The sequence below is a fragment of the Panthera tigris genome, chromosome D4, assembly GCF_018350195.1.
Source record: "Panthera tigris isolate Pti1 chromosome D4, P.tigris_Pti1_mat1.1, whole genome shotgun sequence".
Lineage (NCBI taxonomy): Eukaryota > Metazoa > Chordata > Mammalia > Carnivora > Felidae > Panthera > Panthera tigris.
In genome coordinates, this window is record NC_056672.1 from 90,395,478 (window position 1) to 90,423,352 (window position 27,875).

Here is a 27,875-nt window from a genome sequence, read left to right on the forward strand (position 1 = left end):
AGTCATGTGCCCGGGGGGAGAGGGACCGAATTCAGGGCAGTCAGGGAGAACTTTCTGGAGGTGGCAGCCCGACTAGAGTCAACGCAGTCTGCACAGAGAAGGATGGGGGTGACTTGGGGGGCAGCACCAGGGCTGTGAGCCCCAATGGATCTGTGCAAAGGCCCTGTGGTAGGTGTGGGAGAAACGGTGCTATAGGCCAGCAGGTGCGGGAGGGTTCAAGTTCAGGCAGCGTCCACTCAAAGCTAAGGGACGTCATAGCGCTGGGAACTTGGGTGGCAGGGAGGCAGGCCCGTCACGTGCACCTTTTTCTGCAAAGTCTGTCCCCCAGCGATGCACCCCGTGCCATCTGGCCCCACCCCCCCAGCAGTACACCCACTCCTGCTGGAGCAGCCGTGGCACCAGCTGGAGCCTGTGAGGAAATAGACAGGAGACAAAAGTGGGAACAGCAGGCCATGGAGAGAGTGTCTAAACACAGGGACTATGTGGGGACCGTCTTTTATTTTTAGGTTGCAGTTGGTCCACCCTCCAGCATCGTGGAAATGGCTCACCGGGCCCGGGCCCCAGCGGCAGTCTTACCTACTCACTGGTCACCCTGGAAATAAGCCCTTGGGGCCTCAGTCTGCCCATCCATGGATGGGGCGGCCTGGGGCCCATCCTGCGTGTGGCTCGGGGACAGGACCAGACAGCCCGCCCGGTGGCCGGCCCGGTGCCGGGCTGACGGCGTCTGGAAGGCCTGCTGGCTGCAGGGAGGGGCCGCCCTCCAGACAGCTCCGCAGAGACGATACAGACAGAACGAAAGCAGCCAGTCGGCTTCAATTCCCGCTGATGATGTCCATGTGTCATTAGTGCCGATTAGGAGAGTGAGGGACGCAAGGGTGTGCCCCGGGGCACAGGCTGGTGGGAGGGTCACCGGGACAATTGAATTCCCTACCAGACAAATGCGATTACCGGGGCAGCTTGGGCCCACCCCCTGGAGGGTCGGGACATAAAAGTCCCAGTGGGGCGGCCGAGCTCGCCCGGCCATGCAGGTCCCCAGCCCCAATACGAGAGAGGCAGCGTCCATGTATGGCACGGTGGTGGCCATCTTCCTGGTCATCTTGGTGGCCACCCTGCAGAGCTCGGCCCCCCCCGAGGATCCCTTCCCCTACCGAATACCCTTGGATCCCGAGGGGTCCCTGGAGCTTTCCTGGAATGTTAGCTACGCGCAGAAGAGCGTCTACTTCCAACTCCTGGTGCAGGAGCTCAAGGCCGGTGTCCTGTTTGGGATGTCGGACCGCGGCGAGTTGGAAAATGCTGACCTGGTGGTGCTCTGGACCGACGGACACGGCACCTACTTTGGGGTGAGTCGTGCCGAACCCCAGCGCTCCTGACCTTGTCCTCACCCAGCCCCCGCCCGGCCTTCACCCTGCACTCACCCCCTCTCTTAACCCAGCAAAGGAAGCTCTCCCTCCTCTGCCTTCCTGTTTACTCTGACCTTAGCCAAGTCCACGCCCCAAGCTCGGGCATCTCGGGGATTCCGATCTGAGGACAAAACGGATGCCCTCCGCGGTCCCTGACCGCACATCCCCAAGCAGGACGCGGCGTGCCAGCGCGCCTGTGCCCCGGCCACTCGCGTGCCAAGCAGATGAAGGCATCCGCTGCCCCCCACCGATGAGGGTGGAGCCTGCGTCCCCACCGGCACCAGGCCCCCCCCCCCAGCACACCCCGTGGGCCTGGTGGCTGCACGTGGCCAAGCACAGCAGCAAGCACCCACAGACCTAGCTTGCACATGAGGGTGCAGTGAGCAGGTGTGGACCCCCGCCCCCCCGCCCAGGTGTGGCACAAACCCACCGAGCTGACCCAAAATAGGAGGTGCTCTTCACTCCGCGCCTCCAAAATTCACCCGTATTTTTTACCGTAAACTGTAGGGGAAGGAGGAAGTTTCCCTTCGAACCAGAGATGGAGGGGCTGTGGGGCCCTCAACAAGCTCCAGGGAGGTGCAGGTGCGCGGAGGCAGCCCCTGGCCTGAGCCACCGCTCCCACCCTCGGCCCCGGATGGGCCTCTCTGGGGATGAAACCCACCTCTCTCCACAAAAACAGACACAGGAGGGTCTAACTTCTTTGTTTTCATTTTTTTTTTAATGTTTATTTGTTTTTGAGAGAGAGAGACAGACAGACAGAGACAGAGCACGAATAGGGGAGGAGCAGAGATAGAGACAGAGCGTGAGCAGGGTGGAGTCAGAGAGAGAGGGAGACACAGAATCGGAAGCGGGCTCCAGGCTCCGAGCCGTCAGCACAGAGCCCGACGCGGGGCTCGAACCCACGGACCGCGAGATCGTGACCGAAGCCGAAGTCAGACGCTCAAGCGACTGAGCCACCCAGGTGCCCCCTCCCCAACTTTTTTTTAAGGTCTTTATCTGTGAGCAGAGGGTTTTTCTTAATCCGTTTAAGTGGGGGAATCTGCAGGGGCCCCCCAGGCAGAATGGGGTGCAGTTGCCCAGATCTGGTTTGCTGGGCTGCACTGTCTGCTCACCATAAGGATGCTCGGCGGCCCCGGGGAGGGGTCACGGCCAAGAAATACCTGGGGCAGCCCCAGCTCTGAACGGGAGTAGCCGGGCCCCCGGATCAGGAGCGCGAGAGCTCCTTGAGGGGCAGCGATGCCTGCTGCCAAGAGAGCCTGGGTGCCCCCCCACCCCCCGCACACTGCAAGATTAATTTGCACAACAAACTCCTGTGCAAACAAATGCCAGACTTGTTTTCCCTCCGTTAGCCGTATGTTCAACAAATACATTCTAGATTTCCAGCTGAACTCTCATACACTAACTTTCTGCCTCTGCTTTTTAAATTAGGCCTGCAAATTAGTAGTGTCTCTTAGCAGGAACTTCACTGTGGGGCTTTTCTCTAGGGGAAGTGTTGCAAAATTCTCTGCAGGTTTCTTTTTCTTCTCAAGGAAATGGAGCAAACATGTTTGGGGACACAGGATTAAAAACAAAATCCCAAGGCCAAGGGCTCGTGGTGTTCCCGAATGGGAACAGAGGCCTTTGGCCGGTGGGGCGGGCTCTTCCCTCCCTCCAAGCATCCTCTGTAGGTGACTGCTTTCCCGGCACTGGCCTGCAAGACTAGGCCTGAGAGTCAGGTCCACAGGAAGCAGGTGCGGGGAGGGGAGGGCAGGGCTCGGTCAGATCAGCCACCCACTAACCCCCGGGCAAAATGCCGCAGGCCTGTTTCCTCCCTGGGCCTCAGTTTACTCTCTCCAGGCAAGGTCAGGGCTGGGCGAGGGGAGTGAGAAGCCTGGGGCACAGTGAGTGAAGGGGTGCTCGCTCTCAGGGGTGCGTGAGGTCAGGGAGGGCACGGGAGGAGAGAGCCACCTGAACCCCCGCAGCGGATTTCTTCCTCGCCTCCCCCATCTGACCCAGTCTCCACGTGCTGTCGTGCCCCTCCCTCTGCAGACGGGTAGGGGGGAGCGGTATGTGTCCCAGACACCCATCGCCAATCACGGTGCCTTCTTAGCAATAGATTCCTGGGTGTACCCAGAGGTTTGAGACTCCCGCTTGGGATGGCTTCTGCGGGCACACCGTCACGTTGCACTGGGGTGTCCGAGGCCCGAGTCTTCATCCCCGCTCCCCCCGTCCCCTGGGGTCTCGGAGGTCCGCGGGGAGACCTCCCTGTCCCTAACCAGCCGCCCCGAGTCCCGGCTGGATTTGAGAGCCCTGCTTCAAGGCGCAGAGGAAGTGAGTGGGATTGGAGTATGACTCTGCTATCTCTAGGCAGACGCACAAAGTGGGAGTCACCCCCCCCCCCCCGCCAGACCCAGGAGGACCCCCGGGATCCACGCTGTGGGCAACCAACCTTGAGCTCTGGCCTCCCGCTCAGCCCCTTGTGTTCAGGGTCGGTCCTTGTCTCTGCAGGACGCCTGGAGTGACCAGAGGGGACAGATCCACCTGGATTCCCGGCAGGATTACCAGCTGCTGAGGGCACGGAGAACCCCGGAAGGCCTGAGCCTGATCTTCAAGAGGCCCTTTGACACCTGTGACCCCAAGGATTACCTCATTGAGGTAGGTGGTGGCCCCACGTGCTCAGGAGATCGTGGAGCGTTCCCGCATCCTGGGGCAGCGTGCAGAGAGAAAGCCGGGGAAGGATCCCCGAGGTGGCTGGGAGGGGACAAGAGACCAGCTCTGTTATCAGCCTCTGACCCCTTCAGGAAGTATTCCTGGCTGACACCCAGCCAACAGGGTTGTAGATGCGGGTCCTGCCCCCAAGCCTCTCAAAGTGGGACCAGAACGATCTTGCTCCTGCCTCTTTCCTCCTGGCCCATCACCTTCAGGTGGAATTCTGGAAAGAGCCCAGGATACCTGGTTTCCCAACCTGCCCTGTTGCCAACTGGCTGTGAGGCTTGGGGCCGGTCCCTCCCCCCACCCCCCAGACGTCCTCGGTTTACCTGCCTGTGAAGTGTGGGGGAGGGGAGAGAGCAGGTTGGCCTCTAAGACCCCACCAGCTCTGCCCAGGAGCTCAGGGCCACGGTGGATCCAGAAACACCACAGGCTTCTCATGCGGCTCCAACACACCCACTGCAGAAAAGCAACCCCGCTTGGCCTTGAAGACAAAATTCTTTGAATTTTCAAGGGCCCTTTGACCTCGGTCACCTTGTGTAAACTTTACGGTACGGCAGTGACCGGCTGTCTGTGTGCCAGACAAGGAAACTGAGGCCAGGCAGGGGAAGGAGTTGCCCAGGGCTCCACGGCACGGTGGGACAGAGCTGGGCCCTCCGTGTCCTTCCAGCGGGTCACGGGGTCCTCACGCTCCTGACCCGCCTTCCCCACGGACGACACAAGGACAGGCGGACCCTGTCCAAGCACTTTGCAGGGTGTCATCTGATGTGCGGGTGCACTCAGCTCAGAGCTTCGGGGCTGGGTGTTGGGGGGCCTCCCGCCCGGAGCTCTGATACGCTCTTTGGCGAGAGCAGCTCACGGGGGCCCCAGGTTTCGGTGGCCGCAAACTCAGAGAGCAAACGGGCCACCCGTCGGGAATACAAACCCACCGGCGCCCAGAAGACCACGGAAGGCCACGTGTGGCGACAGGCTTGCGTTGGTGGCAGCTGGTGGGAGGAGGTCAAGCCCAGACCCCTGCCTCCTGGGGTCTGTCTGTGACCTCTGGCACGTTGCTGCCTGGAGCTTCCCGCGTCTGCACTGTCCGGGACCAGCGGGACGGCACGGCTCTCCAAGTCCGATGTTTCTGTCGCAAAGCCTCGAGCTGGTCTGTTTCTCTTCGTGGGGGCGCTGACTCCTCACGCTGAGCTGTTCACGGGACCGGAGGTGATGACCCACAGCTTGTCCCCGGTGACCCTGGGGGCGGTGGAGGGGACAGACGTGTGAGGTGGGCCGGCTGGTCCGGCCCAGCAGTGGCTAGCTGAACCGAAGCCTAGAGGACGAGGCCAGAACGTATTTGGAAAGGAGAAGCGTGACGCCTCGTGCAAGCTGCGGGCTGTGGGGTGATTAGCCTGGCCCGGCCGGGTCCTTGGGGAGCCTCAAAGACACCCCTGCCTCACAGAGACACGGACCGGGCATGTCACCCCCCAGGTGAGGCGGGCAGGGGCCAGGCCGGCCCCGGGTGCCAAGGAGCCCAGCTCTGGGGCGTCTGGGGGGTGTCTTGGCTGCAGGATGGCACCGTCCACCTGGTTTACGGGGTCCTGGAGGAGCCGTTCCGGACGCTGGAGGCCGTCAACACCTCGGGGCTGCAGACGGGGCTGCAGAGGGTACAGCTGTTAAAGCCCAGTATCCCCATCCCGGCCTTGCCCGCGGACACGCACACCATGGAGATCCGCACCCCGGACATCCTGATCCCCGACCAGCCGACCACATACTGGTGCCACATCACTGAGCTTCCGGACGGCTTCTCCCGGCACCACATCGTCATGGTACCTGGGGGTGGGGGTGGGGGGCAGAGGGCACATGGCGGGCGGCCTCGGAGGGGCGTGCAGAGACGTCCCTGTGCTGGAGAGCCGTCCGCGGCTCAGCTTGAACCAGATGTCCTCTTCCCGCCTGAACCTGGGGCACAGTCTGAACTTCCTGCGGCCGCGAGCATGCTCTGACCCCCTGTCACCCTGTCATCCTGTCACCTTGCTCACAGCCCACCCTCCCCGGGCCCCTGTGGCCCGACTTCCTAAGACGGGACCAAAGGACACTGATTCTGTCTGTCTGTCTATCTGGTCACATCCCCCTCACAAAAAAGCAGCTCAGTTCAGACCTCAGTTGCTCTAAACACCCACCCAGAGATATACCGTGAGGATAGCGGCTGTTAGTAGCTGACTGTCACCTATTTTCCTGGCCCTGCGGGAGGCGGGGGGGGGGGGCTCGCTCCTCTCCCCAGTAGTATTGTCACCACTGTTTCCAACAGAGAAAGCACAGCCCAGAGAGGTTGTGTGAGTGTGCAAAGACCCACAGGGGTGGCCGGCCGGGTCGCCTGGGCTCAGGCTTAGCCCTCAGGGCAGTCTCTGTGTCCTTGCCCAGGACAGCTGCCTTCCTGTCCCCACCTTGTCAGGAAATGGTTGGCCAGGGTCCTTATTGCCTTCACTCTGGAGGTCTTTGTGGGCTTCTGGAAGATTCTGACTGGCTTCGGCTCGGTGGCTCCACCTTCAAAACCCTGGGCCCCAGAAGCTCCTCCCTTAGCCCTCCCATTTTGCAGATGGGCAAGCAGGGGCCATGGGGGGAGCTGAGCCCCCACCAGGGGGTGAGCAGGCAGGCATCCGCCGCCCCGGGCTCAGTGTCCTCCCCGCCCCTGCCGCCCCAGTACGAGCCCATCGTCACCAAGGGCAACGAGGCCCTGGTGCACCACATGGAGGTCTTCCAGTGTGCCCCCCAGTTTGAGACCTTCCCCCAGTTCAGCGGGCCCTGCGATTCCAAGATGAAGCCCGGACGCCTTGATTACTGCCGCCACGTGCTGGCCGCCTGGGCCCTGGGTGCCAAGGTGCGTGCCCCTGCCCCCCTCTCCCGGCCTCCTCTGCGCTCCTTGGGGTCCCGCCCCTTCCGCACCTGTGTCCCCCGGCCTCTCGGTCTGAGAGGCTCCAGAGGGTGCTGGCGAGGCCACCAGAGAGGCCCCCGCCCCGTCAGGTCAGCCCCAGGCCCGGCGGTGCCCCCGCTGCTCTCGGGCCCGGAAGGCTCTTCTACAAAAGTGCACAACGTGAGCGTGGGCACTTTGTGGGTATCGATCTCATTTCCCCGCTGGATGTGGGGTTGCGCACAGGGCGGTCCTGGCTGGCGGCCTCCACGGGCTGCACCGAGGGGCTTCCGCCAGCCGCTCCCGCCGCCGATGCAGGGGGCGCGGCAGGGCCGAGCGCAGGGCCCGGGGGTGGGGGTAGGCTCGCCGTGGGGCGCCGGCTCCCTCTACTCCTGACCCCGAGTTGACTAGGGACATCCGGGCGGGCCGGTAATGAGCTGCCCGTCAGCGGGAGAGCCTCGTTCTGATCCTGCCTCACCGACACCCCACGCCGCAGCTCAGGCCCCAACGGGTGGGTGGGTTTGCCCCGACCCGCGTCTGGGAGCCCCTCGTGAGACGCCGGTCTGCCTGTCTGGGCTGCGGTGCCCAAACCGCCTGGCACACCTCCTTCCCCCACCCTGCAGGCCTTTTACTACCCGGAGGAAGCAGGCCTTGCCTTTGGGGGCGCCGAGTCCTCCAGATTTCTCCGTCTGGAAGTTCACTACCACAACCCGCTGAAGATCCAAGGTAGGGATCTCTGAGCGCGCATTCCTACCCCTGTGCTCCCTGGACTCGGGGAGTCCCTGTGCCGGGACTCAGCCAGCTGCAGTCTGGGAGGGGCTTGGGGTGACCCCACTCTCCGAGGTCCAGCCTCCTCGGACGCCCCATCGAGGCATGACAGCCTCTCACGCCTTTCCCTCTGCTCCTCTCCCGTGACGGCAGAGCGCTCCCCGGGACGGGGCCCCGGCTGGCTGGCTCATCGCTGCACCCCACGCAGTGGGAGCTCGGCACCCCCATCTTTCTCGAACGCACCCACTGCCAGAACCACCCTCTGGGAAAGGCAGGCAGAGGTTTCTTGCCCATTTGCGGATGAGGAAATTAAGGCCCAGGGGTGAAGGGTGAAGGGTGAAGGGACCCCCACCAGGGCCTCAAAGTGGGCAGGAGGGGCCAGGAGGTCTGGGTCTGGACCGTGGGCAGCCTCAGCCACGTATCCTCCAGTGGCTGGACCCACACCTGAACTGCCAAGATGGGGCGGACTCCAGACCTGTAAGGAATCACTTAGGTACTGGTTCGGTCCAGCGGCCCGCCCTCCCCCCCACACCCCGTCCTCGCTCTGTAGTGGGGCCGATAGGCTCAAGCTCAGTGAGGAGAGGTCCCGGGCCAGAGCACTGTCCCCGGTTTCCCTGGAAGTCCCACTTCTCTGAGGCTGTCAGACCAGTAGCTGCCTCTTGTCCCCAACTGTCCCCCCCCACCCAACGGGGTGGCCGCCAGCATCCAGGCCCGATGCCTCTGCCCTCCCCACAACTGGCTGGGCCAGAACAGGGCCACCCGGCAGGACGGCAGGCCACTCCGGGGCCAGCGTGGCCCCTGCCCAGCACCCACCCTGCGACGGCCGGCCCGCTGAAGGCACTGCCCCCCGGACTATCTTCAGGTCAAGGGAAGAGTGCCTGGCTTGGGGGAGGGGGCAGCATTTTTGGCCGTGAGCTTCCCCCCTGCTCCTTGAAGCCCAACACAGCAGTCGCACGCTGGAGCCCGAGCACGCCTGTGGGACTTTCTATCCACATGGTTCTGTGACGGGGGCGCCTCTAACTGACCCTCAGCAGAGGCACGGGGCTCCTGTTGGAAGGGCACCCGAGGCTGGCCGGGGCCGCAGCAGGGCCGTGCTGTCACTTTTCAGTGATGTCTGCCCTGGGGAGCCCTGGCTGCTGGATCACCCCGTGCCTGCAGGCGGACGACCAGGGTGGATGTTTAGGATGGCGAGGCCAGTTGACGCCTCATCAGAAATAGAAATGTTTCCATCTCTCTGCTGCCCCGGCACCTTCTGCCCCATACGGCCACACAGCCCTGTTCTTCTAGCTCTCTGTCTTTTTTTTGGTTTTGTTTTAAGGGATGCTTGTTTTCATTTGTGTGCATGAGGAACAGAATAGTCTGAGAGATGAGAGCAGGAAGTTGAGGCTGGGCCCCAGCCCGGGCCTCTCTAGCTGCATGACCCTGGCGGGGGACCCCTTCCCCCATCATGCAGCTGTCCTGAGGCTGGCAGAGCTCTGGCCTGCGGCCCCCGCTGGCCGTGGGCACCGGGGTGTGCTCCATCAGCGATAACTCACTCTTTCTGCCACCCCCGGAATTATCTATAGTGTGCACAGAGCAGGGCATAAGTCAGCTCGGGCTTTAGCATGATATGGGATTTATTGCTCATTTAAAACCTGAAAGCAAATGGATTTTTGAAAACTCCTTAAGCGTCAGGGAGGTCTGTCTCTTCCTGATTATCTGGTTATATTTATGGATCCTTTGCCAAATATAAGGACGCTCAGTCACTTCACAAATCTGGAGATGGGCCGCTTTTCTATAAATATCAAAATGCCACAATTATTTCATTATTTAATCCCCATCTGAATTTTAACCAATGGCATCTCCCTTGTTATTATTATCCTCTGATGTAACCAGCCCAGAGATACAGACGCTGAGTTTGGACATTGCATGGGGCGGGGGGGCCGGGAGTAGGGCAGGGGGAGGCAGAGGCAAGAGGGGGCGATCTTGGCCCCACCTCGGGGTGAATGAGCAGTGAGTCCGCGGCCCCTGGCAATGCTCCGGGCTCAGATCCCGCTCCGACACTCTCCCGACCTGCGATCTTGGGCAAGGTCTCCAGCTCGGGCTGTGAGCCTCAGTTTCCTCATCTATAAATCGGGGCGGATGATTCTTCAGTGACATGGGCTCCTCTGCCCATGTCCCAGCTCTGCAGTACGTTCTGAGGGGTGGAGCCACGTCCGGCCCCCTTATTTCCCCCCACCCGCCGACCCCCGTGGGACTGGCCCAGGGCTCTGCCCTGACACACGTGGGGCCTCGGCTGACCGATTCCGGGCAGGGGTAGAGCAGGGGCTCCTGGAGGCCACGTGGTTGTGTGGCTGTGCCTGTGGCTGCCAGCATCCCTGACCTCTGACCATCAGTTTCATGTGACCGCTGGGAGGCCTGCCCGGGGAGCCTCACGGACTGTGCAATTAGCAAACCGTAAGAAGAACCGGCCGGAGTGGCTGGACAGTGATGGGCAGAAGCCCTGAGTTCTCCTTTGGAGGAGGCTCTTGAATTTGAGCCCAGAGAGGCCCAGAGAAGGACGGCGACTTGTCTGAGACAACAGCACACTGTCGGCCAAGGGGAGTCCGGGATCGTGCGTGAGCCCAACGCCCGCCCTGCTCCAGGGCCCCACCCTCCCGCTCTCGTTGTTTTGCGATGCCCTCAGCGCACGCCCTGGGTCTGCCTTGACCTTGCAGGGCGGTAACCAAAGGAGTAAAGTGGGAGGCTGCTTCTTGTCGACTAGAACACGCGGATGTCCTCGCTCGCCCACGTTTGCCAGGGGGTGGAGGCTCCTGGGGGGGGGGGCTGGGGTGGACGCCGTTCCCCACCCTCCTATTTGCACAGATTCCAGTGCAGACGCCTCTGAACGTGGGGGGGGGGGGAGAACATCAGAGCATTTGCAAAGCCGCCTGAGGCGTTGCGAGCTTTCTAGATATCTCGCGGGCGCCTCACCCCCCCACTGACGCATCGCTCGGTTTTCGTTACCCGCCTTTGTCAAGTCTTTCCAAAGCATCGACTTAGTTTTCATAGAAACAACGGCTCTTTCTCTCCACGTGGGTGTCGCACCGAGCGCGTCAACGCCTGGCATAAACAGGTGTGGGAGCAGGTGCAGGGCGCGGCCAAGGGCGGCTGGGGGGGGCTGCCGGAGCCGGAGCACGGGGCCGACCGGCAGGGGCAGCCGCGAGCCCTTCTGCTCCCCTGCGCCCCTCTTTCTGCCAGGCCGTCGCGACTCCTCGGGCATCCGCCTGCACTACACGGCCAGGCTACGTCCCTTCGACGCGGGCATCATGGAGCTGGGGCTTGTGTACTCGCCCGTGATGGCCATCCCCCCGCGGGAGACGGCCTTCGTCCTCACCGGCTACTGCACGGACAAGTGCACCCAGCTGGTAAGCGGGGCTGGGCCGGGCACCTCACCCTCCCTCTCCCTGGTTCCCCCGGCTGGGGTCCTACGGGCGGTTCCCACCCGGTCCACAGCACGTGCCGGCCAGCGCCTCCTCGCGCCGCCCTGAAAACCAGGCTTTCGTTCCGAGAATAAGAGAGACGTGCGTTCACCGCCAAACCACGGGTACTGCAGCTGCTGATAAAGCCCCCCCCCCCAGACACCCCGTTTTCGGCTCCTTTGTGTCCTTCCAGACTACAAATGGCGACGTGCCCTTATATGTGCTGTCTAAAAGCAAACAGACCGAATAGGAGACATGTGTCCTGCCACTTACTTGCCTTTTGGCGGCCACATGCCCTCGCCCAGCGTGGTTCCACTGTGGACCTCACCAGGGCCAGACCGCCGCGGCCAGGGGGCACCGATCTCGGGGCCGTGCGAGGGCGGGTGGGGCGCAGGTCGGCACGTAGAGCCGGAGCGGGCGGTGGGGACCTCGCTTCCAAAGGAGCGGCAGCCTTCCCAGGTTCTGCGCCCTCGGCGCTCCCCTGCCTCGCCCGGCCCCGCCTGTGTCCACCTGCCCCCTGGCCGCCCGTGTGCAGACCCCTGCCGACTTCTCACCGACGACGAGAAGAAGGCTACTGGGACGTCCTTGCACACCAGGAAGACGTTTTCTCAGGTAGAGTCCAGAAGATGCCGTGCACAGAGGCCGTGAGCTTGAATTTGAATAAATCTCACAAAGTGCCCTCCAGAAAGCGTACCTGTTCCCCCCACCCCCGCCACGTTATCGATATTTTCAATATTTCCCCAGTCACTGGGAAGAACGCTTCACTGTCGAGCGTGAATTTCCCCGACTCTTTGTAGAGCTTGACGGTGAGGGTCTTTTCATCCGTCTCATCGGCCGTGTTCTTTCCCGTGAACATCTGCTCACAACTTTGTTTTCCTAGCGGGGTGTTGGCTCGTCTTAGATTTGTTGCCGGGGGTTCTTTTCTGTTTTCTGTCTGTGGCGAATGCCGCCACGCCGTTGGCTTCCCACAGCGCCCCGCTGGGTAAGCGCTGACCGCCACGCCCTGCAGCCGTGGAGCCGGGGGCCGGGGCCACAGTCCCAGCAGGTGCAGGGCGCGGAGGCGCGCGTGGGTCTGACCTGCAGAGCTGTGGCCACCGCAGCGGGCTGCTTTGCGACGTGGCATCGGGTGCGCGTGTCTCCCCAGCGAGCTGGCTCTCCACGTGGACTTGTGCTCCGCGTGGGCTCCCCGAGCCGAAGAGAGATCGAGCCATCAGCCTCGATCGGTTCCTTCTTTTCTGAGACCAGCATCTGGCGCTCTTGCCCGCATCCCCAGAGCTCCCGTCAGTGATTCCTCCTGCCGCTGGAGAGGCTCTGTGGCCCCAGGCGTGGGCCTGGGGCGTGACCCACTGAGGACGCACCAGGGCAAGTGGCCCCGTGGCACTCTGACCTCTGGAGAACGCCTCTAGCCCGCGTTTTGGGAAATGTTCTGTCGAAACCAAGTCTGCGTGACATTAGGGAGAGCGTCCTTCCTGGGAATGTAGACCAGCCTCCCGATACTTTACCACCAGGAGAGAGAAATTCAGTTTGCCCCTCCTCCCCTTCAAATAGTACATATTTTTCTGAAAATCGCATGATGTGGAAAACCTGTTGAAGGGTCTCCACGGAGTCTGGCCCTGTCTCTCCTTTAGCACATCACCGAGGGGCATAAATTCAGCAGCTGAAAGGCCGGTGTGGTCGACATATCCTCGTCCAGATGGACAAGCCAAGAAAAAGTATAGCGTTCGAGACCACAGGCCCCCGGGCGAGCGACGAGCCTCTGGGGCCGCGGGGAGAGAAACCCGGGGTCCCGCAAGCAAGCGGAGGCTGCCAGTCGTCACAGGCGTGGCCGTAAGCCTTCCCAGCCTCAAATCATTGAGCGGGGGCCGGAAGTTTCCAAGATGCCAAGGGCAGGACAGCAGCAGGTGGAGGGCAAGAGGGAAAGCACGAGGTGAAATCAGCCGACGGGCAGAAATCTCCGCAGCCTGGGGTCGCTCGGCAACAGAGCCACGGCCGCAGGAGCCCCCGAGCCGCCAACAGTGTGGACGGAGCAGAGCGGAGCACGGTGGGGTGCCGCCGGGGAGACGGCGGGTGGGGAAAACGCTTCACACGTGTAACCGTTTGAGGAAACGTTCTGTCGAAGCCAAGTCCACGAGACGTCAGGGAGAGCGTCCTTCCTCTGGGAAGTCCCCTCACGCCTCAACGGGGAGGGCAGGCGTCTCGACGTGAGGGCTGGAGGCCCCTTCCGAGTGCCAGCCGACGGCTTCCGCGCTCGGTGCCACGGCGGTCAGTGCCACGGCCGGAAGACAGCGTGACCGTGAAGCAGGGGAAGGTCTCCCGTGGGTCGTGCCACAGGGCAGCTGCTGACGCTGGTGCCTGGCGGGCGCTGGACGGGACCGCCTGGCACCGGACCCGAGCCCGCCGAGCCGGGGGGGTCCCACTGCGCTCACCCGGGTGGCCCCCTGCCCGCCGGGCGCTCCCCTTAAAGTCTGTTGAGCGGATGAAAAGTGGACGCAGCGGCCTTCAGGGGCTCGAAGAAGGAAGCCGGCTGCGCCCCCTGACGAGCCTCCGCAGGCTCCCGCAGGCAGCTGCTTTGGAAGACCAGGGCCGTGACCGTGACACCGCTCTGCGGGCAGCTCCCTCCCTACGGAGTTTCCCGATGGGGACTCAACCGTCCAGGGAGAAAGACGAGGCTGGGCAGGGCAGACGTTCTGGGGACGCGGGCTCGGTGGTGTCGCTGTCCCGCGGCCCGCGATCCGGGCCGGCGGTCAGCACGAGGGCAGGCGGCGGGGTCCCCCGCGTGCCGGGCTCTGACCCCGCCCCGCCCCGCCCTGCAGGCCCTGCCTCCCTCAGGGATCCACATCTTCGCCTCCCAGCTCCACACACACCTGACGGGGAGGAAGGTGGTCACTGTGCTGGTCCGGGACGGCCGAGAGAGGGAGATTGTGAACAGGGACGACCACTACAGCACTCACTTCCAGGTAGGGGCCGCCCGCCCCGCGGGGCCCGTTCGGTGCCCGGGCTGGGGGCATGTTTCACCTTCTGTCTCCCACGGCCACAGGAGCGTGCCCATGCCGGGTTCCTCGTCCTGGGCCAGGCCAGACACCTGAGAGCTCACAGCGGCCAGCCCCTCCCCTTTGGGGGTTCAATCCAAGGGAGGGCCTCTGGTGGCAGATTCTGGCGTGTGGCTTTACAGATGGTAAAGTCCGTCCCGGAATACCACCTTCTGGGGCTAATCCCTTCCTGGCTGGAGGCCACACTTGACCGGTCCTGGCTTCCCCCCCCCCCCCCCGAGGGGCTGGGAGCACGGCCCCAGAGGGCTGCAGAGGAGAGGTGGCTGGGAGCTGGTCTGCAGCCCTCTGAACTCTCCCCTCCGCCCACCCAGGAGATCCGCATGTTGAAGAAGATGGTGTCCGTGCGCCCGGTGAGTGCCCAGTCAGGAGCGGGGAGGCGGGGAGGGCTGGGGGCGCCCCCCACAGGAGGAGAGAAAGGCACGAAGGACGGCACGGGCCGTGTGAGGACTTCTAGAAGCACGTCCACGCGAGGCGGGGGCTGGGGCCATCCCACGGTGAGGTCCACCAGGACGTGACCGAGGCCTCAGAGGGCCCGGCGCAGGCAGCCCCGGGGGGCCTGGTGCACAGGCAACATGCCTGATCAGCCAGCAACAAGCCCTGAGCTTTAGGGAAAGACGAAGGCGTGGGGGTCGCTGGTGGGGCCCCTGATCATGCAGAAGGGGAGCCGGGGCTCAGGCCGGGGCTTGGCCCAGTTCACCCATGGGCTGTGACGTGAGCAACCGGTCCACACAACAGTCCTGCCTGCCTGTGACCTGGGTACTGAGGGGCGCAGAAGCCAGTGCCAATGGGCAGTCAGTCCCTGGGAACACCCAGATTTTGACCCTCACGTGTGGGGGGCCCAGAGGCCACCCTGAGGTTCCTCAGTAATTGATGGATGACTGCGGACCGTGGCACGTGCCTTCGTGCCTTTCTCTCCTCCTGTGGGGGCTTGGTCAAACGTGGGAGCAGCCCGGTGCACCTGTTACCCCCAAGTGCACAGGTGCTGATGAGCGTCTCTTGGCTCGGCTCCCCAGGGGGACGTGCTCGTCACTTCCTGTACGTACAACACAGAAGACAGGGAGCTGGCCACCGTGGTAAGTCGCGCTGACTTTTCCCTGGTGCCTGCTCACGGAACGTGTGAGGCCGGGGCGGGGCGGGGCCGGGGGGGGGGCGGTCCCTTTTGGGGCTTTCTACCCTTTCGGGAGGACAAGTCTTAACTCATTACCTAGAGCGTAGGTTGCCGGAGGGCAGGGGGTGCCGTCCCTCGTTCATTCGGTAAACTGGAGGTTCTCGGGGTAGGGGTCCCTCGGCCAGGCCCCCCTGGGAACTTGGGAGAAGCAAAAACTCACAGGCTCCACTCCAGACCTTGAGTCGGAATTTGGGTGGTGACACGTGGCCATCTCCGGTTTAAGAAGCACCCCCAAGTCACTCTGACGCCTGCCTGAGTCTGAGAGCCTCTGCAGTAGACACATCAGCACCTGTGTGCGGACGCTGGGGAGACGGGCGTGCGGCTGATCCCTGTCTGTGCGGAGCTCCCTCACCCAGGGGGACAGGCAGAGTTGGAATAAACACTAAAAACCAGAACAGGGAGGGCCCAGAACGGGGGGCCTCGTCGAGTAGGGAAGGGGGGGAGGTGGGGGCGGGGGACGGTGACCGAGTGCCCGGGCAGAGGGAGGCTGGGGAAGGCCCCCGAGGACTGAGAACACCCCCGGACCTTAGGTGACGAGCCTGCAGACTGTTGAGGGCAAAAATAAACGGGCCGCAGAAAGACTAATTTTCACGCCATTGCCGTTGGGGCCTTTTGGCAAAGACAAGTCCGTGCAGGTGTGCGGTTGGCTCTGCCGGGCAAGGGTGTGGATGGATGCACTTGGGCTGCACCGTGGGTGGCCCGGGAGGAGACACCGTCTTCAGGGCTGGCTGTGTGGTGGGTGGCCATACGCAGGTCCCCGACACCGTCACCTGGCCGGCGCCCTCCGTGGAGTGGCAGCCAGTGCTGTTAACAGTCACGCGTGCTCGGCAGGCATCGACCAGGGTTGTCCTGGCAAACTGACCGCCGGCCAACACGGCTTTGCTAATTGTCTTCTTGGTCACCGTGGTCCCCCCCGCCCCCCGTTAGCATCCCGAGAACCTCGAGGCTCCCGGAGGAACAGACCTGGGGCTACAGCCCCCCCCCCCCCGCAGGGCACCCCACTCGCGGCTTTATCGAGACGTATTTCACATGCCAGACGATTCGCCCATTTAAAGCGTGCCGTCCAGTGACTTTTTAGGCTCGGCACAGCTGTGTGCAACCACCCGCACCGTCGAGGTCGGAGCGTGTCCTCTTTGCAAAAACAAGCCTGCCCCCTTAGCCGCCAGCCCCGCCAGCCCCCGTCCTGCCTCCCGCCTCTGTGGGTTTGCCCACCCCGGGGCCTTCAGGTAACTGCACTCATGTCATCCGCACTCTTTCCTGACGGGCGTCTTGCCCCCAGCGTCACGTCCTCGGGGTTCTTCTGAGATGTACCCAGTGGTAGCACGTCACTGCTTTTCCCACCGGTCGTCAAGGGAGGGGGCTCTGTGTTCTCACAGGTGAGAGCTGGGGCTCAGAGAGGGAAGACGCTTGCCGGAGGTCACACAGCTGATAACCGGCCGTGCGCCCGCAATGCGCTTGAGGCACGATTCCTCCCTCCCTCCCTCTCTCCCTCCCTCCCTCTGGATTTGGGGTGACAGCTTCTCCGGGTCCATGGTCATAAACTCGGGGAGTAGGAGACCTTGGCAGGCACACGGCCCTGGCCTGAACCCCACAGCCACTGCTTCTGTCTCGAGGAGGGGCTCAGTACATAGAGCAACAGTTGCTAACAGGGACTGCTTTCTCCACACGGCGGCTGGGTCCCACGGCTCACCCTGTCCGAGCTCAGGGACCCTCTAAGCCTCCCCAGGACCCTGTGAGGAGGTTCCAGGGGGAGACAGTGCTGGGGGAGCAGCCAAGGGCCCTCGGCCCCACAGGCAGCAGGGCTGGTCCGGCCGCCGAGCTCACAGGGGCCGCCTCTCCCTACAGAGCTCTGAGCTCTTGTACGATGAGCCAGGCCCCTGGCAGGACCGCAGTATCTCCCCATTCCGCAGGTGGGCCTGCCGGGGCCGCGGGCCAGGGCGGGGCAGTGAAGGGGACCCCCCAGGCCCACCCCCACCCAGTGTTACTTCTGCGAGGGCCATGGTCACTGCCCCACCCGCCTCCTCGAGGTCAACTGGCATCCGGGCCCAGGATGTTCAGGCCAGGCGCACCCCTGATGTCTCAGACGCCAAGTTCTTCGAGCCGAGGCCCCGGGTGCCCCACTCCCTCCTCTCAACTGCCACTGTCATCACCCCAGAGGGACCGAGGAGCAGGGCAGCTGACGGCTCCCAGCAGGCACTCACAATCTGGCCTGCACCGGAGAGACAGGGGCTTTGGGATGTGATTTCCATCCCGAGGCGAAGGTGAAGGGAGGGCTCGCACGACCAGAGCCTTCCGGGGTCAGGACTCTCCTTGGACGTCCCAGGGCGCGGCGTGCGAGGGGGCTCTGGAACCGGACAAGAGAGGTGACCCTCCCCGTCTGCGGCCAGGCCAGGCGATAAACTCAGGGTCCCCGGGGCCCTGGGGAACCAGAGAACAACACAGGTAACACCGTCCGGTGGGGGCCGCCCGGGAGCCAGGCAGATCAGCTCACAGGAAATTTCCTGTGTAAACGCGCTGACCTCCTCGAGAGCGGCGTCCACACCGGGACGGGGCTGAGACGGGCCTTCGGCTGGCCTCTGTGCAAACTTCGTTTCTACTGCCAAGGAGCAGTGCCCCTCTTTCCCCAAACGCCCCTGCCCGCCACACGCTGCACCCCCCGCCAGGCCCGCATCAACATGCACAAGGGGCCGGGAGCCCAGGACACGGCACAGGTGGCCAGGGCGGCCCGCGGGGGTCTGGGCTGGCCGTTCTCTTGTGGGGCCGCTGCCACACGGAGCCTCTCCTCCAGTCCCGCTCCCCGAGGCCGCCTGCTTCCTGTTCCACCGGGGTCTGGGCTGCAAGAACAGGGACCGGGCCAGGGGCCTGAAGCCCGAGGCGGCCAGAAGAACCCACTCTGCCCCCTCCCACACGACAAAGCCACAGGGTGGCCCTGGGAGGCCGCCATCCCCCGCCTCAGAGTCGAGTTCTGGAAACGACCGGTAGACGGTGCGGGTTCCACAGTGCGAGGGGAGTTCTTCCCCGCTGTCCTCTGTCCCCAGGCTCCCGCTGGCAAGGGGGCCCCTCCTCAGCCAAGGTTGGGAGGTCGTGTCCACTCAGACCTTGCCCCTTACCTTCCCCGGGACTCAGTTTCCATATCCATAAAATGGGCGCGCCGACACCCCCGTGTCCTCACCCCGTGGTCTTTTTCTTCCTGACACTCGTGGCCACCTGAGACGCGGCCACCGGCGGGCTTGCTTGTCTGTCTGTCCCGTCAAGGGAGACAGGGAATCCCCAGAAGGCAGGGACTTTGCTCATTCGGAACACCACCCGTGCTGTGCCCCAGCGAGTGAAGGCGGTGAACAGGCCCGGAAGCCGGCGGTGGTGGCGCCCCACGAGGCACCGGTCCTGACGGGCGTCCTCCCCGTCTCGCAGGGGGGCTTCGGTATCCTGGAGGAGATGTGCGTCAACTACATCCACTACTACCCCCAGACGCAGCTGGAGCTCTGCAAGAGCACCGTGGACCCGGGTTTCCTGCGGGAGTATTTCCACCTGGTGAACAGGTGACAGTTCCACGGGAGTGTGCCTGCCTGGGGTCTCCGTCCCCGGGCGCGGCGGAGGACCCCCCCCCCCCCCACCGTCAGGCAGCTGGGGAAGCGTGAGCCATCCAGGCCGAGTTCTGGGAGCACGTGCTGCCCTGGGAGGGGCCCGTGGCAGGCATCACTGATAGATCCCCGTCCTCTTGTCCTGCTGAGCCTGGAATTGGCCCGAGGAACCCTCCGGGCCCAACCCTGGAGCGGCCGTTCCCGGCCCCCGCTTGGCGTGGAGGCGGCGGGGTCGGGGAGGAGGCGGCCTGAGTCCACCTGTCGGGGGCGGGGGTCACCCACCGCCACCCCATCGGCCCCACCGCACTCCTCCCCCCTCCCCCCACCAGGTTCAATGGTGAGGAAGTGTGCACCTGCCCCCAGGCCTCTGTCCCTGAGCAGTTTGCCGCGGTTCCCTGGAACTCCTTCAACCGAGACGTGCTCAGGGCCCTGTACGGCTTCGCCCCCATCTCCATGCACTGCAACAAGTCCTCGGCCGTCCGCTTCCAGGTGCGTGCGTGGGGGGCGGGGGAGCCGCAGGCAGCAGGCCACCCGCCCGAGGCGACACCCTCACACCTTCCGACCCCCGCCCGGCGGCAGGTCCCCGGGCACTGCCCCTGGGCGCCCCAGGCCCCGCCGAGGACCCCGGGGGGGAGCGATGGGGCTGCGCCCCAAGGAGCTGGCAAAAAGCGCTCCCTCCGAACAGCTGGAGAAACCCGGTGGTGCAGACGGGCCCAGACAGACAGAGGGCCTGCAGCGGGGAGGCTGATCGGCCTGATGGCCCTCTCCCAGGCGACATCACGCCCAGGGGCTTGTCTTGGTGGTGTGAGTGGGGCACCAGCAACGCCCCCAGAGCCCAGAAATGAGGGGCAGGGGGGAGGGGCAGGCGAGAAGCCGAACAGTCTGAAGCTGGTGGGGCCTCCTCGTGTGGGGCCCGCTGGGGTCCAAGGGCATCTCACTTATTCCCGAGAGCAGAGAGCGAGCCCGTGGAGGCCGGGCTGGTGCGGGGTGGGGTGTGGAAAGGTCTGCGAGCCTGCAAGTCTGGGAGGCAGATCTCCTGCCCTTCGGAGCCAGATTAATTGCCGAATCAAACATTCCCGGCACCGAGGGCGGGGTTGACGCTGGCTTGGGAGAGAGACGCGGTGTGGACATCTCATGTGGTTGAAAACGCGGCATCTGGTGCGGCCTTGTTGGAGAGGAGGGGCTAAAAACTCAGCCTACACCCAGGGCCTCTGATTTTGCTTCATCTGGGTGACACTTGAAGTGAGGGACAGGCGGTCGGGGTGGGGGGGTGGGGACGGGGGTGACTCCAACCAGAGGGAAGGAAGGTGAGTTGGGTTGGGATAAGGTGAATTTATTTGAGGGCAAGAGCCCAAGAGGTCATGGGGAAAAGTGGCTGGGAAGGCGGTGCCCCATCTCACCCCTCCAGCCTCAGTTTACCTCCTGGTCCCTTCCTTGCAGGGTGAATGGAATCGGCAGCCTCTGCCTGAGATCATCTCCAAGCTAGAAGAGCCCACCTCTCACTGCCCAGCCAGCCAGGATCAGAGCCCCTCCAGCCACACTGTGGTCAACATTGGTGGGGGCAAAGGTTGAGTGGGGGACTATCTCTCACTCCCCACTCCATGCTACGGCTGTGGGATCACACCAGCTCTGTGCACCCCCACTCTGTGAAGACCCCTGTGTGCCCAGGATGAATGGGCAGGGCCCAGCCCCCCCCCCCCCCCCGCCTAATACCATGGTCCATTCTAGCGTTTGCCCCTCAAGGATCCCCTGCATGCGGAGAGGGTCCCGTGAGAGTCCCCTGTTGACCCACCTGGGACTGGGGGCGACCAAGGCCTTCTCCACACCCCCTCGGTGGCCTAGAGTCCAGTGCCCCCAAAGCCCCGCCTACCTCGCCGAGAGGGGCTGGTCCTGGCTGCGGGGCGGACCCCCTGACACGGCCCCCGCGTCCCCAGCCCCCGTGGATGGCGATCTGTGTTGGTGCGCTCTGGGTACACGTGCTACTTAAACGTTTCCCTGCAGAGTGGCTCCTTTGTCACAGTGGGCGTCTTCCCTGCCACGGAGGCAGGACAGCCACTTAGCTAGTTAGACATTTGCCTGGGGAGACTGCTCTCTCCCAGGGTAAACAGATATTTTCGCCCACCTAAAGGGAAATGCTAACAAGTCTCACCAGCACTGAGAGATGAGTCGGCAGAGACCCAGACGGGGATCTGGGTGCCAGCTCCTCGGGGAGGTGGAGTTATCAGCCCCGGCTGCTTTCCTCCGCGGCCGTGGGACACGTGCCTAAAGAGCAGGCTGTGGAGTCAGGCCTGCGGTGGAGGTGGGACTCGGGTGGGTCACTCCCCCTCCCTGAGCCTCAGTCTCCTCATCTAGCAAATGGGGCCCATGCTGTTGGGTGAACGAGACCATGAAACTCACACGCGGGCCGGCGCCTAGGGGCACCGCCCCCACGGGAGGGGGCCTCGTCTGAGCCTCCTTTCCACGGCGGGCGCTCCGCCCCTGGAGGAGCCGGTACGCGCCCCACGCGTCCTGGGCCAGTCTCCAGCTTCGTCCCCTCTGCGCTGCCTCCCATTTGAGGCCGCGTTTGGCTCCCTGATGGTTTCTGCAGGGACTAACGGATTTGGCTCTGTTCAGCCAGTTCAGCAAAATGCTGCACGGCCTCTAGGGGAGCAAGAGGGTGATGGATGGGCCTCCCGGTCCTCCCCGCTCAGAACCCGTCGGCCTCTCCTCCTGAGAGCCATTTCATTATAGACGCGAACAAACGGGCCCAGACACTGCAGTGCGTCGTATAAATCATGGCTCCCCGCGCCGTAAGTCACAGGGCATGATCTCCCGACGGAGGCCGGAGGGCCGGCCGGCCCTCTGTCACCTTTACAGTCTGGGATGACAGGTGGAGGGGAGGCCCCTCCCTGCAAGGGTGGGCCTCGGGAAGGTGGCCTGGAGCACACCCAGGCCCAAGAAGACCCCTTCCCTCTGAGCACGATGACTGCCAGCGGGGACAAGGGTCCTGGCCAGCCCGGGGCTGTGGGAGAGGGTGCCAGGAGGACCCGCAGACCACGACGAGCCAGCCTCACCCCCACTGGGCCCTTCCTGGCCACCATCACTTTCTTCCTGAGCCCCCAGCCCCCAACACAGCGCTTGCAGCCTCCCAATCTCCCCAGAGGAGAAACGCCTCACCCAGGGTCCCCGGCGGATTAGTGGCCATAGGGAAATCGCACCCGTCCAGAACCTTCCGCCACCCGGATGCCAGCCCCTCCCCCCACCACGTCACTCACTCTCACCCTCTCAGGCTCGTCTGCCTCGTGCCCCCGGGACAGCCTGTTGTGCGCTTCCCGCAGGGACCGCTGCGTGCACCCTGCCCCGCCCCCGCCCCTCCATCCAGCCCCGCCTGGATTGTTGCACCCCCGTTCTTGCTAAGAGCCGCCACCGTGTGCACACTGGCTCTGTGCCAGCCCGCCCGGCAACCCCACGGCATAGCTGTATCTGCTCCCGTTGGCAGGAAGGGAAACTGAGGCATAGAGCCCGACACTTTGGCGCTGTGGTCGCCCAGAGGGAGCCGTGCCGCCCAGCAGCCAGCCCGGATGCGTCACCTGCAAGTCTGGACTCTCCACCTCCATTTCCTTGGGCAACAGGCACCATCCCTGTGCCCCCCGAGGACTCGGCAAGGGCATCTGGGAGAAATGGTTTATTACCTAAAAGCAGCCCGTCAGGGCGAGGGTGCTACTTTGGTCCAAGTCCCTCGAATGACCCTCGGGGCTCTTCTGAGCAGTCCGGTGGAGGAAGAGTGAGGGTCTAGCAGCCTGGGTTCCCATTCCTCTCTCTGCTGTGTGGCCCTGGGCCAGCCGCTTTCCTTCTCTGGGCCCGTCTCCCTTGCTGCCCGTTGAGGGGCAGGGGCTGCGAGGGTGGCATGACCGGGCAGCTGTGAAGTGCCCTGAGTCCCAGGCCGAGGTGTGCTCACGCAGGATTGATGCTGAGAGGGTCTGCAGGGGGGCGGCGTGGGGGGGCGGGCGTTCTCAGTCTGCAGGCTCCAGCCAGAGCGGGTGTATCTGCCTGAGCCGGCCCCAGGACGCTCCAGGGCTGTGCTGCCCGGTGGCCAGGGGCCTCATGTGGCTATTCAAGCATAATTTTCAATGAATCAAAATGATATACAAGGGAACATTTGGGTTCTCAGTCACACCTGCCGCATTTCAGCTACATGTGGCCGTGGCTGCGATACTGCACGGATAGAGAGCACTGGCTCATCGCAGCAGGTTCCCCCGGGCTGCGCTGCCCCCCGGGGCTGCGGTCCCAGACAGCACCAGCCTCACTGAGCGGTGGGGGGGGGGGACACACACCCGATGGGCCGCAGCGGGCCCGGCCCCGGCTGGCTCTGCAAAGAGCAGCCGGATCGTCCCTCACGCTGCAGAAGGATTGGCCTCCTGGGCCCCCACCCCCACCCCGTGCAAAGCCTCAGCAGAGCCCCCCGTCGTGACCAGCAGAATGTTCCCACAGGTCCCCAAATGCCCCGCAGGGACAGGCTCACCCGGCTGCCAATGGCTCTCCTGGTCCCCGGCCCCCGCCCCCCCGCCCCCCCATCCTGTCGTGCGGACAGAGAAACTGAGTCCCAAGGATCGCTGGTGCCCCCACCTTCTCTCCGCTCCGCTGCAGCGAAAGACAAAGCTTCTGATTACAAAGCACCCCCGTTTAGTCCCCCTCTAGCCCTTGCGACACGCACTGAAAACCACCAACAGTCTCCCTGGGACACGCACCGTTCTATTTTCTCCACGCACACCCACCAGCCTCACGCACACACTCCACGTTCCCCTGATTTTCTGGGAGGTTCTGGGATGGAAGGCAGCCCGCTGTGTCCCGGGAGTCCCAGGCCAGAAACTTCGGTTTTTGTGGAAGATTCCTAACAGGGACTTGGGGAGCCTTCAAGGGAAGATTCTAGACTAGAATCCAGGAAGCTCTCCCTCTGATATTCGGAACTTCGGGGGGGGGTGTGGTGGCCCCCTTGAAAACCTGACTTGAATGGGGTGAGGAAGCCGCCCTCGGCACATTTGCTCATAAACAGAGGAGGTCTGGACCCAGAACGGACTCGGAGCATCACAGTTGCCCCCGAGGTGGCCCTACTGTCCCCCAGTCCCCGTGGTCCTGGGTCTCGACACCCCCCTAACCTCCCCTCTCCTGCCTCTGGTCTGAGCTACTCATCCAGTCCTAGCTGTGGGGCAGGCCCTGGGGCTGGACCCTCAACAGAGCGTGGGGCCCTCCCGGCTTTCATGGGTGGGGGGAGGGTACAGACGGTCAACAGGCAATAAGGAAGCGAACAATATGCAGATAGCAGTGAGCATCGAGTAGAGCGGGACATGTGGGTGGCCATTAGGGACAGGCTTGTTGGGAAAGGAGAAAGTGACGCTAAAGTCCTGAAGGAGGTGAGGAGGGGAGTCCGAGAGAGCAAAGGCCCCGAGGTGCAGTGCGGTGGGGAACAGGGGGGAGGCGGGCAAGGCTGAGCGGGGGTGGGGGGGCAGCGGGAAGTCGAGAGGCCAGAGAGGCTGCAGGGGGGAGGCAGTGGCCAGTGGAGGCCGGCGCAGTAACCAGGAGCCAGGTGGCAGCCGTGGGGGCGGGAGACGGGGTCAGGCTCCAGATGTGCCCAGAGGGGAGAGCCGAGGAGATTCACCGGCAAATGCTAGAAACTGAGTGAGACGGTGAGGGACACCAGGACTCGTTCAGAAGAACCAGGCCGGCAGCCCGCAGGCCTGATGCTGTGGCACACGCTGTCTTCCCACCCCTTGTCCTGTGCCCAGGTGCCCCTGGCCTCTTGCGCATCCTCTCATGGTGGGTGTGGGGATGAGATGAGCACTCAGGCCCCATCCGGACTAGACGGTGCTCCCACCGGAGCAGGGAGGGTCCTCGGCAGGCAGGAGCCCCACAGGGGGTGTCCCCAAGCTGGGGCAGGGTGGGGAACATAAGGACCTTGCCCCCCCACCTCCCCCAAATGGCATGGCTGAGGCCCAGATGAGGCATGATCCTGGCCCTGGTCACACGGCAGGTCAGACCCACCCCAGGACCTTAGCACATGATGGGCTGCTTGTCCACAGTCACTCGGGGTGTGACTCTAGCGCCTCTCTTTCCCCAGCACGTCCGTTGTCCCTTATATCTGCCGTGCTGGAGGGAGGAGGGCACGTGCCAGCTCCGGGCACGTGAGGCATCTGGGAATGGAGTGAGCTGGGAGTCACCCGGGCATTCTACTGCCAGGGCCATCGGTCCCCCCTGGGGAGGCGGGCACCTCCTCCCTGCCAGCTGGGCTCCTCCCCACTCACCCCTGGAAGACCAGAGGTGGAGGGCCAGCCGCCTGATGCACGTGCCGCTGCGGACCCGAGCCGTCTCTGGCAGCCCAGCACAGCCCAGCAAGACCGGCACTTAAGCAGGGGCCTGCCCACCTGCCCTCCCGGGGGGACACTGCACGCCCCCCTCCCCCGGGGCCCCCTGAGCTCCAGGGACGGCTGGGGCCGGCACACAGGTTGAGTCTGAGGGCCCCTCTCCTCTCGACTCCCAGCCAAGCTCAGCCCAGAGTTCCTGAAAGGCGGTGCTCAGCCACCGTGAGGGCCATGGTGTCGTTGTCCAGTAAAACCTTCAAAAACAGGGCCACAGGTGTCTAGACCGGGGGTGAGAGAGGACTGATCCGGGGACACGCGTGGGAACGCATGCACCCTGCCCTAAGCCACTGAGGCGGCACGCCCGGGGCTGTGGCCCCACCTGGACCTTCCTGCGGCTGGCAGGAGAGCCTGGGAGGTGGCTCCCTGGCCTCTCCCACGTGGTGGCCCGATGCCCTCCCCGGAGGGGCCGGGTTATTTCCCCGCGGCAGAGACGCAAACGTACCAACAGCGAAGGCTCGAGTCAAAGCTCCTGTCTCTGAGCTCAGCCCCCGAGGCAGCGGTCAGATGGGAACCTGGATCGCCCCCCGCCCCTCACACTTAGCCTCCCCCTACCCAGGACAGGCTGTGGGGGGAACACGTATCCCGGCCCAATCCAGGGCTCTGGGGCCAAACCGCGGAGCCCGGGGAAGCAGGCCAGGCCTTCTGGGAAGCCGTCTCCCCTCCTCTCCACTTCTGGCCCCTCGGGGTCCACTGGGCTTCCCCCAGACTCTCTCACGCGGGAGCCAGGCCTGCGTGAGCCGGGAGGCTACAGGTCTCCGGGTCTCCTCTGCCGGAGGCGCGCAAAGCCCCAGAGGCCCAAGCTCCGCAGCCTGTGGTCTGGCGAGGGGGCCGAAGAGCTTTCCAAAGGCCATGTGAAACCCAAACATCTTCCCACGACTTCGACTTTATTAGCCTGACCTGTTCCAGCGTGGTCCACGGTGGGGCTGTGTACTATGTGAGCATCTGAAAGCAGTCAGGGCTCGCCAGGGACTGCCCCCTGCCCCAGCGACCGTGCGGCTTCCTGCGAGCGTCTGCGGGGACCCTGTCCTCCTTGTCCCCCGCACACCCGCCACCTTCTGCTCCCCAGAGAGTCAGGCACGCCGGGCAAGGCCGCATGGGCGGCCCCCGGGCTGCCCGGTGGGCGCCGAGATCCTGCTGGGGTGAGCCGGAGAGGTGACAGAGGAGGGACCGGGGACAGGGGCACGGGGCGGGACACACGCTTATCCTGGCCAGGAAGGCAGGGAGGAGGATCACACAGGCAGATGTTAGAGAGCTCTGAAGGCCCAGAGAAGGGGTGCGGGGGAGTCACCCCCTTTTAAGACCCTGTGCGAGGCCCTTCCCCGGGGCCACAAGTGGAGAGAGCAGGGAGGCGGGAGCCGCGTCGCAGTCACAAAGCAAGGACAGAGGCCACAAGGCAGGCGGGGTCTGTCGGATTCTCACCCGGCAACACGCCGTTCCTTCACGAACCTAGTGAACGACGTGCTCTTGGGGAAACTGAGGCAGGAGGTGGGGCTTCTGCATGGGCGAGGGAGGGCGCCGATGTGAGACCCACCCCTCCCACCCCCTGCTTCTGCTCACCTATTTCACCAGCTGGTGGTGCTCAGAACGCTTTCCCGCGTGAGAAACAGGTCAAGGCAGGTAGAATTTGCTTCCTGGATCCCCTCCTCTGCCAGCCTCTGGGGAACCGACCATCGTGCCCAACGGCCTGGCCGCAGGGATCCAGCCAAGCTGGCACCCCTGCTCTCTGCCTCTAAACTGCGCCCGGGGCAGACAGTACTAAACAATCCTCTGTCCCTAATTCCAGATGCACCTGGAAACTCTCCAGCGGTGCTCTGCTCTGGACAGTCTGCTCGTCAGGCAGGCCTGGGGTACCAGGCGGATCCCTTTGCTTCCCTGCTTTTATACTGGGCTTACTAGGGGTTAACTACGCACCTTCTCAGAAGCTTCTAGAGGGCCACGTGGCACGCTCCCTGAGCCCAAGACCTTGCAGCTTTGTTTTGGGGGGTAGGGGTGGACTAGAGGCCAGCCTCTGGTCAGTGACCATAGGACAGGCCCTCTGGGTCTCCTGTCCGCTCGGGTGGTATCTGTTTGGGGGGCGAGCAGCTCTGCACTAGGAGGGCGGGGAGGCCCCTGCTCTGGCCGGGTCCGGTCCTGGGCCAGGGCGGCGGGCCCCGTGGGGAGGGTCAGCGAGGGACGGAGCAGGTCTCAGCCTCCTGATGCACCGAGGCTCCGCCCCGCGGGGGCGTCAGTAGATTCCCTTCACCCTCTTGTTGTCAGGGTCGAAGGGAGACCTCAGGTGAGCCCGGGCAGGGTAGGCCACCCCCATCCGCTCCAGAGCATAGTCACCACTCTTCACAAAGTCCAGCGAGACCTGTTGCAGAACACGAGGGGGCGTGGGTCACCCGTCACCTGGCGGGTGCTGGGCTCCTATCTACCTGCTTCCCGGAGGGCGGGCTCGGCCTCCCCCGTTCCCTCTGGGCGAACCCATCTCTGCGCCACGGGCCCTCCTGTGAACCCAACAA

At 64.0% G+C, this 27,875-nt stretch overlaps 2 protein-coding genes across 7 annotated transcripts in view; one reads left to right on the top strand and one right to left on the bottom strand.

Moving 5' to 3' along the window:
• The first annotated feature begins 1,022 nt into the window (after positions 1–1,022).
• DBH (dopamine beta-hydroxylase) lies at positions 1,023–20,943 on the top strand. Its single transcript, XM_042963510.1, has 13 exons — positions 1,023–1,340; positions 3,068–3,130; positions 3,888–4,034; positions 5,636–5,893; positions 6,766–6,942; positions 7,596–7,698; positions 10,960–11,126; positions 13,994–14,137; positions 14,542–14,580; positions 15,244–15,303; positions 18,810–18,937; positions 19,309–19,468; positions 20,420–20,943. The coding sequence occupies exons 1-13, from the start codon at positions 1,023–1,025 to the stop codon at positions 20,549–20,551; spliced, it is 1,896 nt and encodes a 631-aa protein (XP_042819444.1). The 3' UTR covers positions 20,552–20,943.
• Positions 20,944–26,086: 5,143 nt separating this feature from the next.
• SARDH (sarcosine dehydrogenase) overlaps positions 26,087–27,875 on the bottom strand; it is a 61,249-nt gene continuing 59,460 nt past the window's right edge. For 5 of the 6 annotated variants that reach the window (XM_042964513.1, XM_042964514.1, XM_042964511.1 and 2 more), the window contains one exon: positions 26,088–27,724. In XM_042964513.1, coding sequence (XP_042820447.1) covers positions 27,599–27,724 — 126 coding nt within the window. In that variant the 3' untranslated portion in view covers positions 26,088–27,598. Of the gene's footprint in view, positions 27,725–27,875 lie in introns of all 6 variants that reach the window. The other variant, XR_006210583.1, reaches the window with a different exon arrangement.

Bases quoted from the DNA above. Each gene is read 5' to 3' on its own strand.
- DBH (XM_042963510.1), top strand. From the start codon at position 1,023: ATGCAGGTCCCCAGCCCCAATACGAGAGAGGCAGCGTCCATGTATGGC. The intron at 3,131-3,887 runs GTGCGGGGAGGG...TTGTCTCTGCAG, and splicing joins GTCAGGTCCACAGGAAGCAG to GACGCCTGGAGTGACCAGAG. The intron at 4,035-5,635 runs GTAGGTGGTGGC...TCTTGGCTGCAG, and splicing joins CCAAGGATTACCTCATTGAG to GATGGCACCGTCCACCTGGT.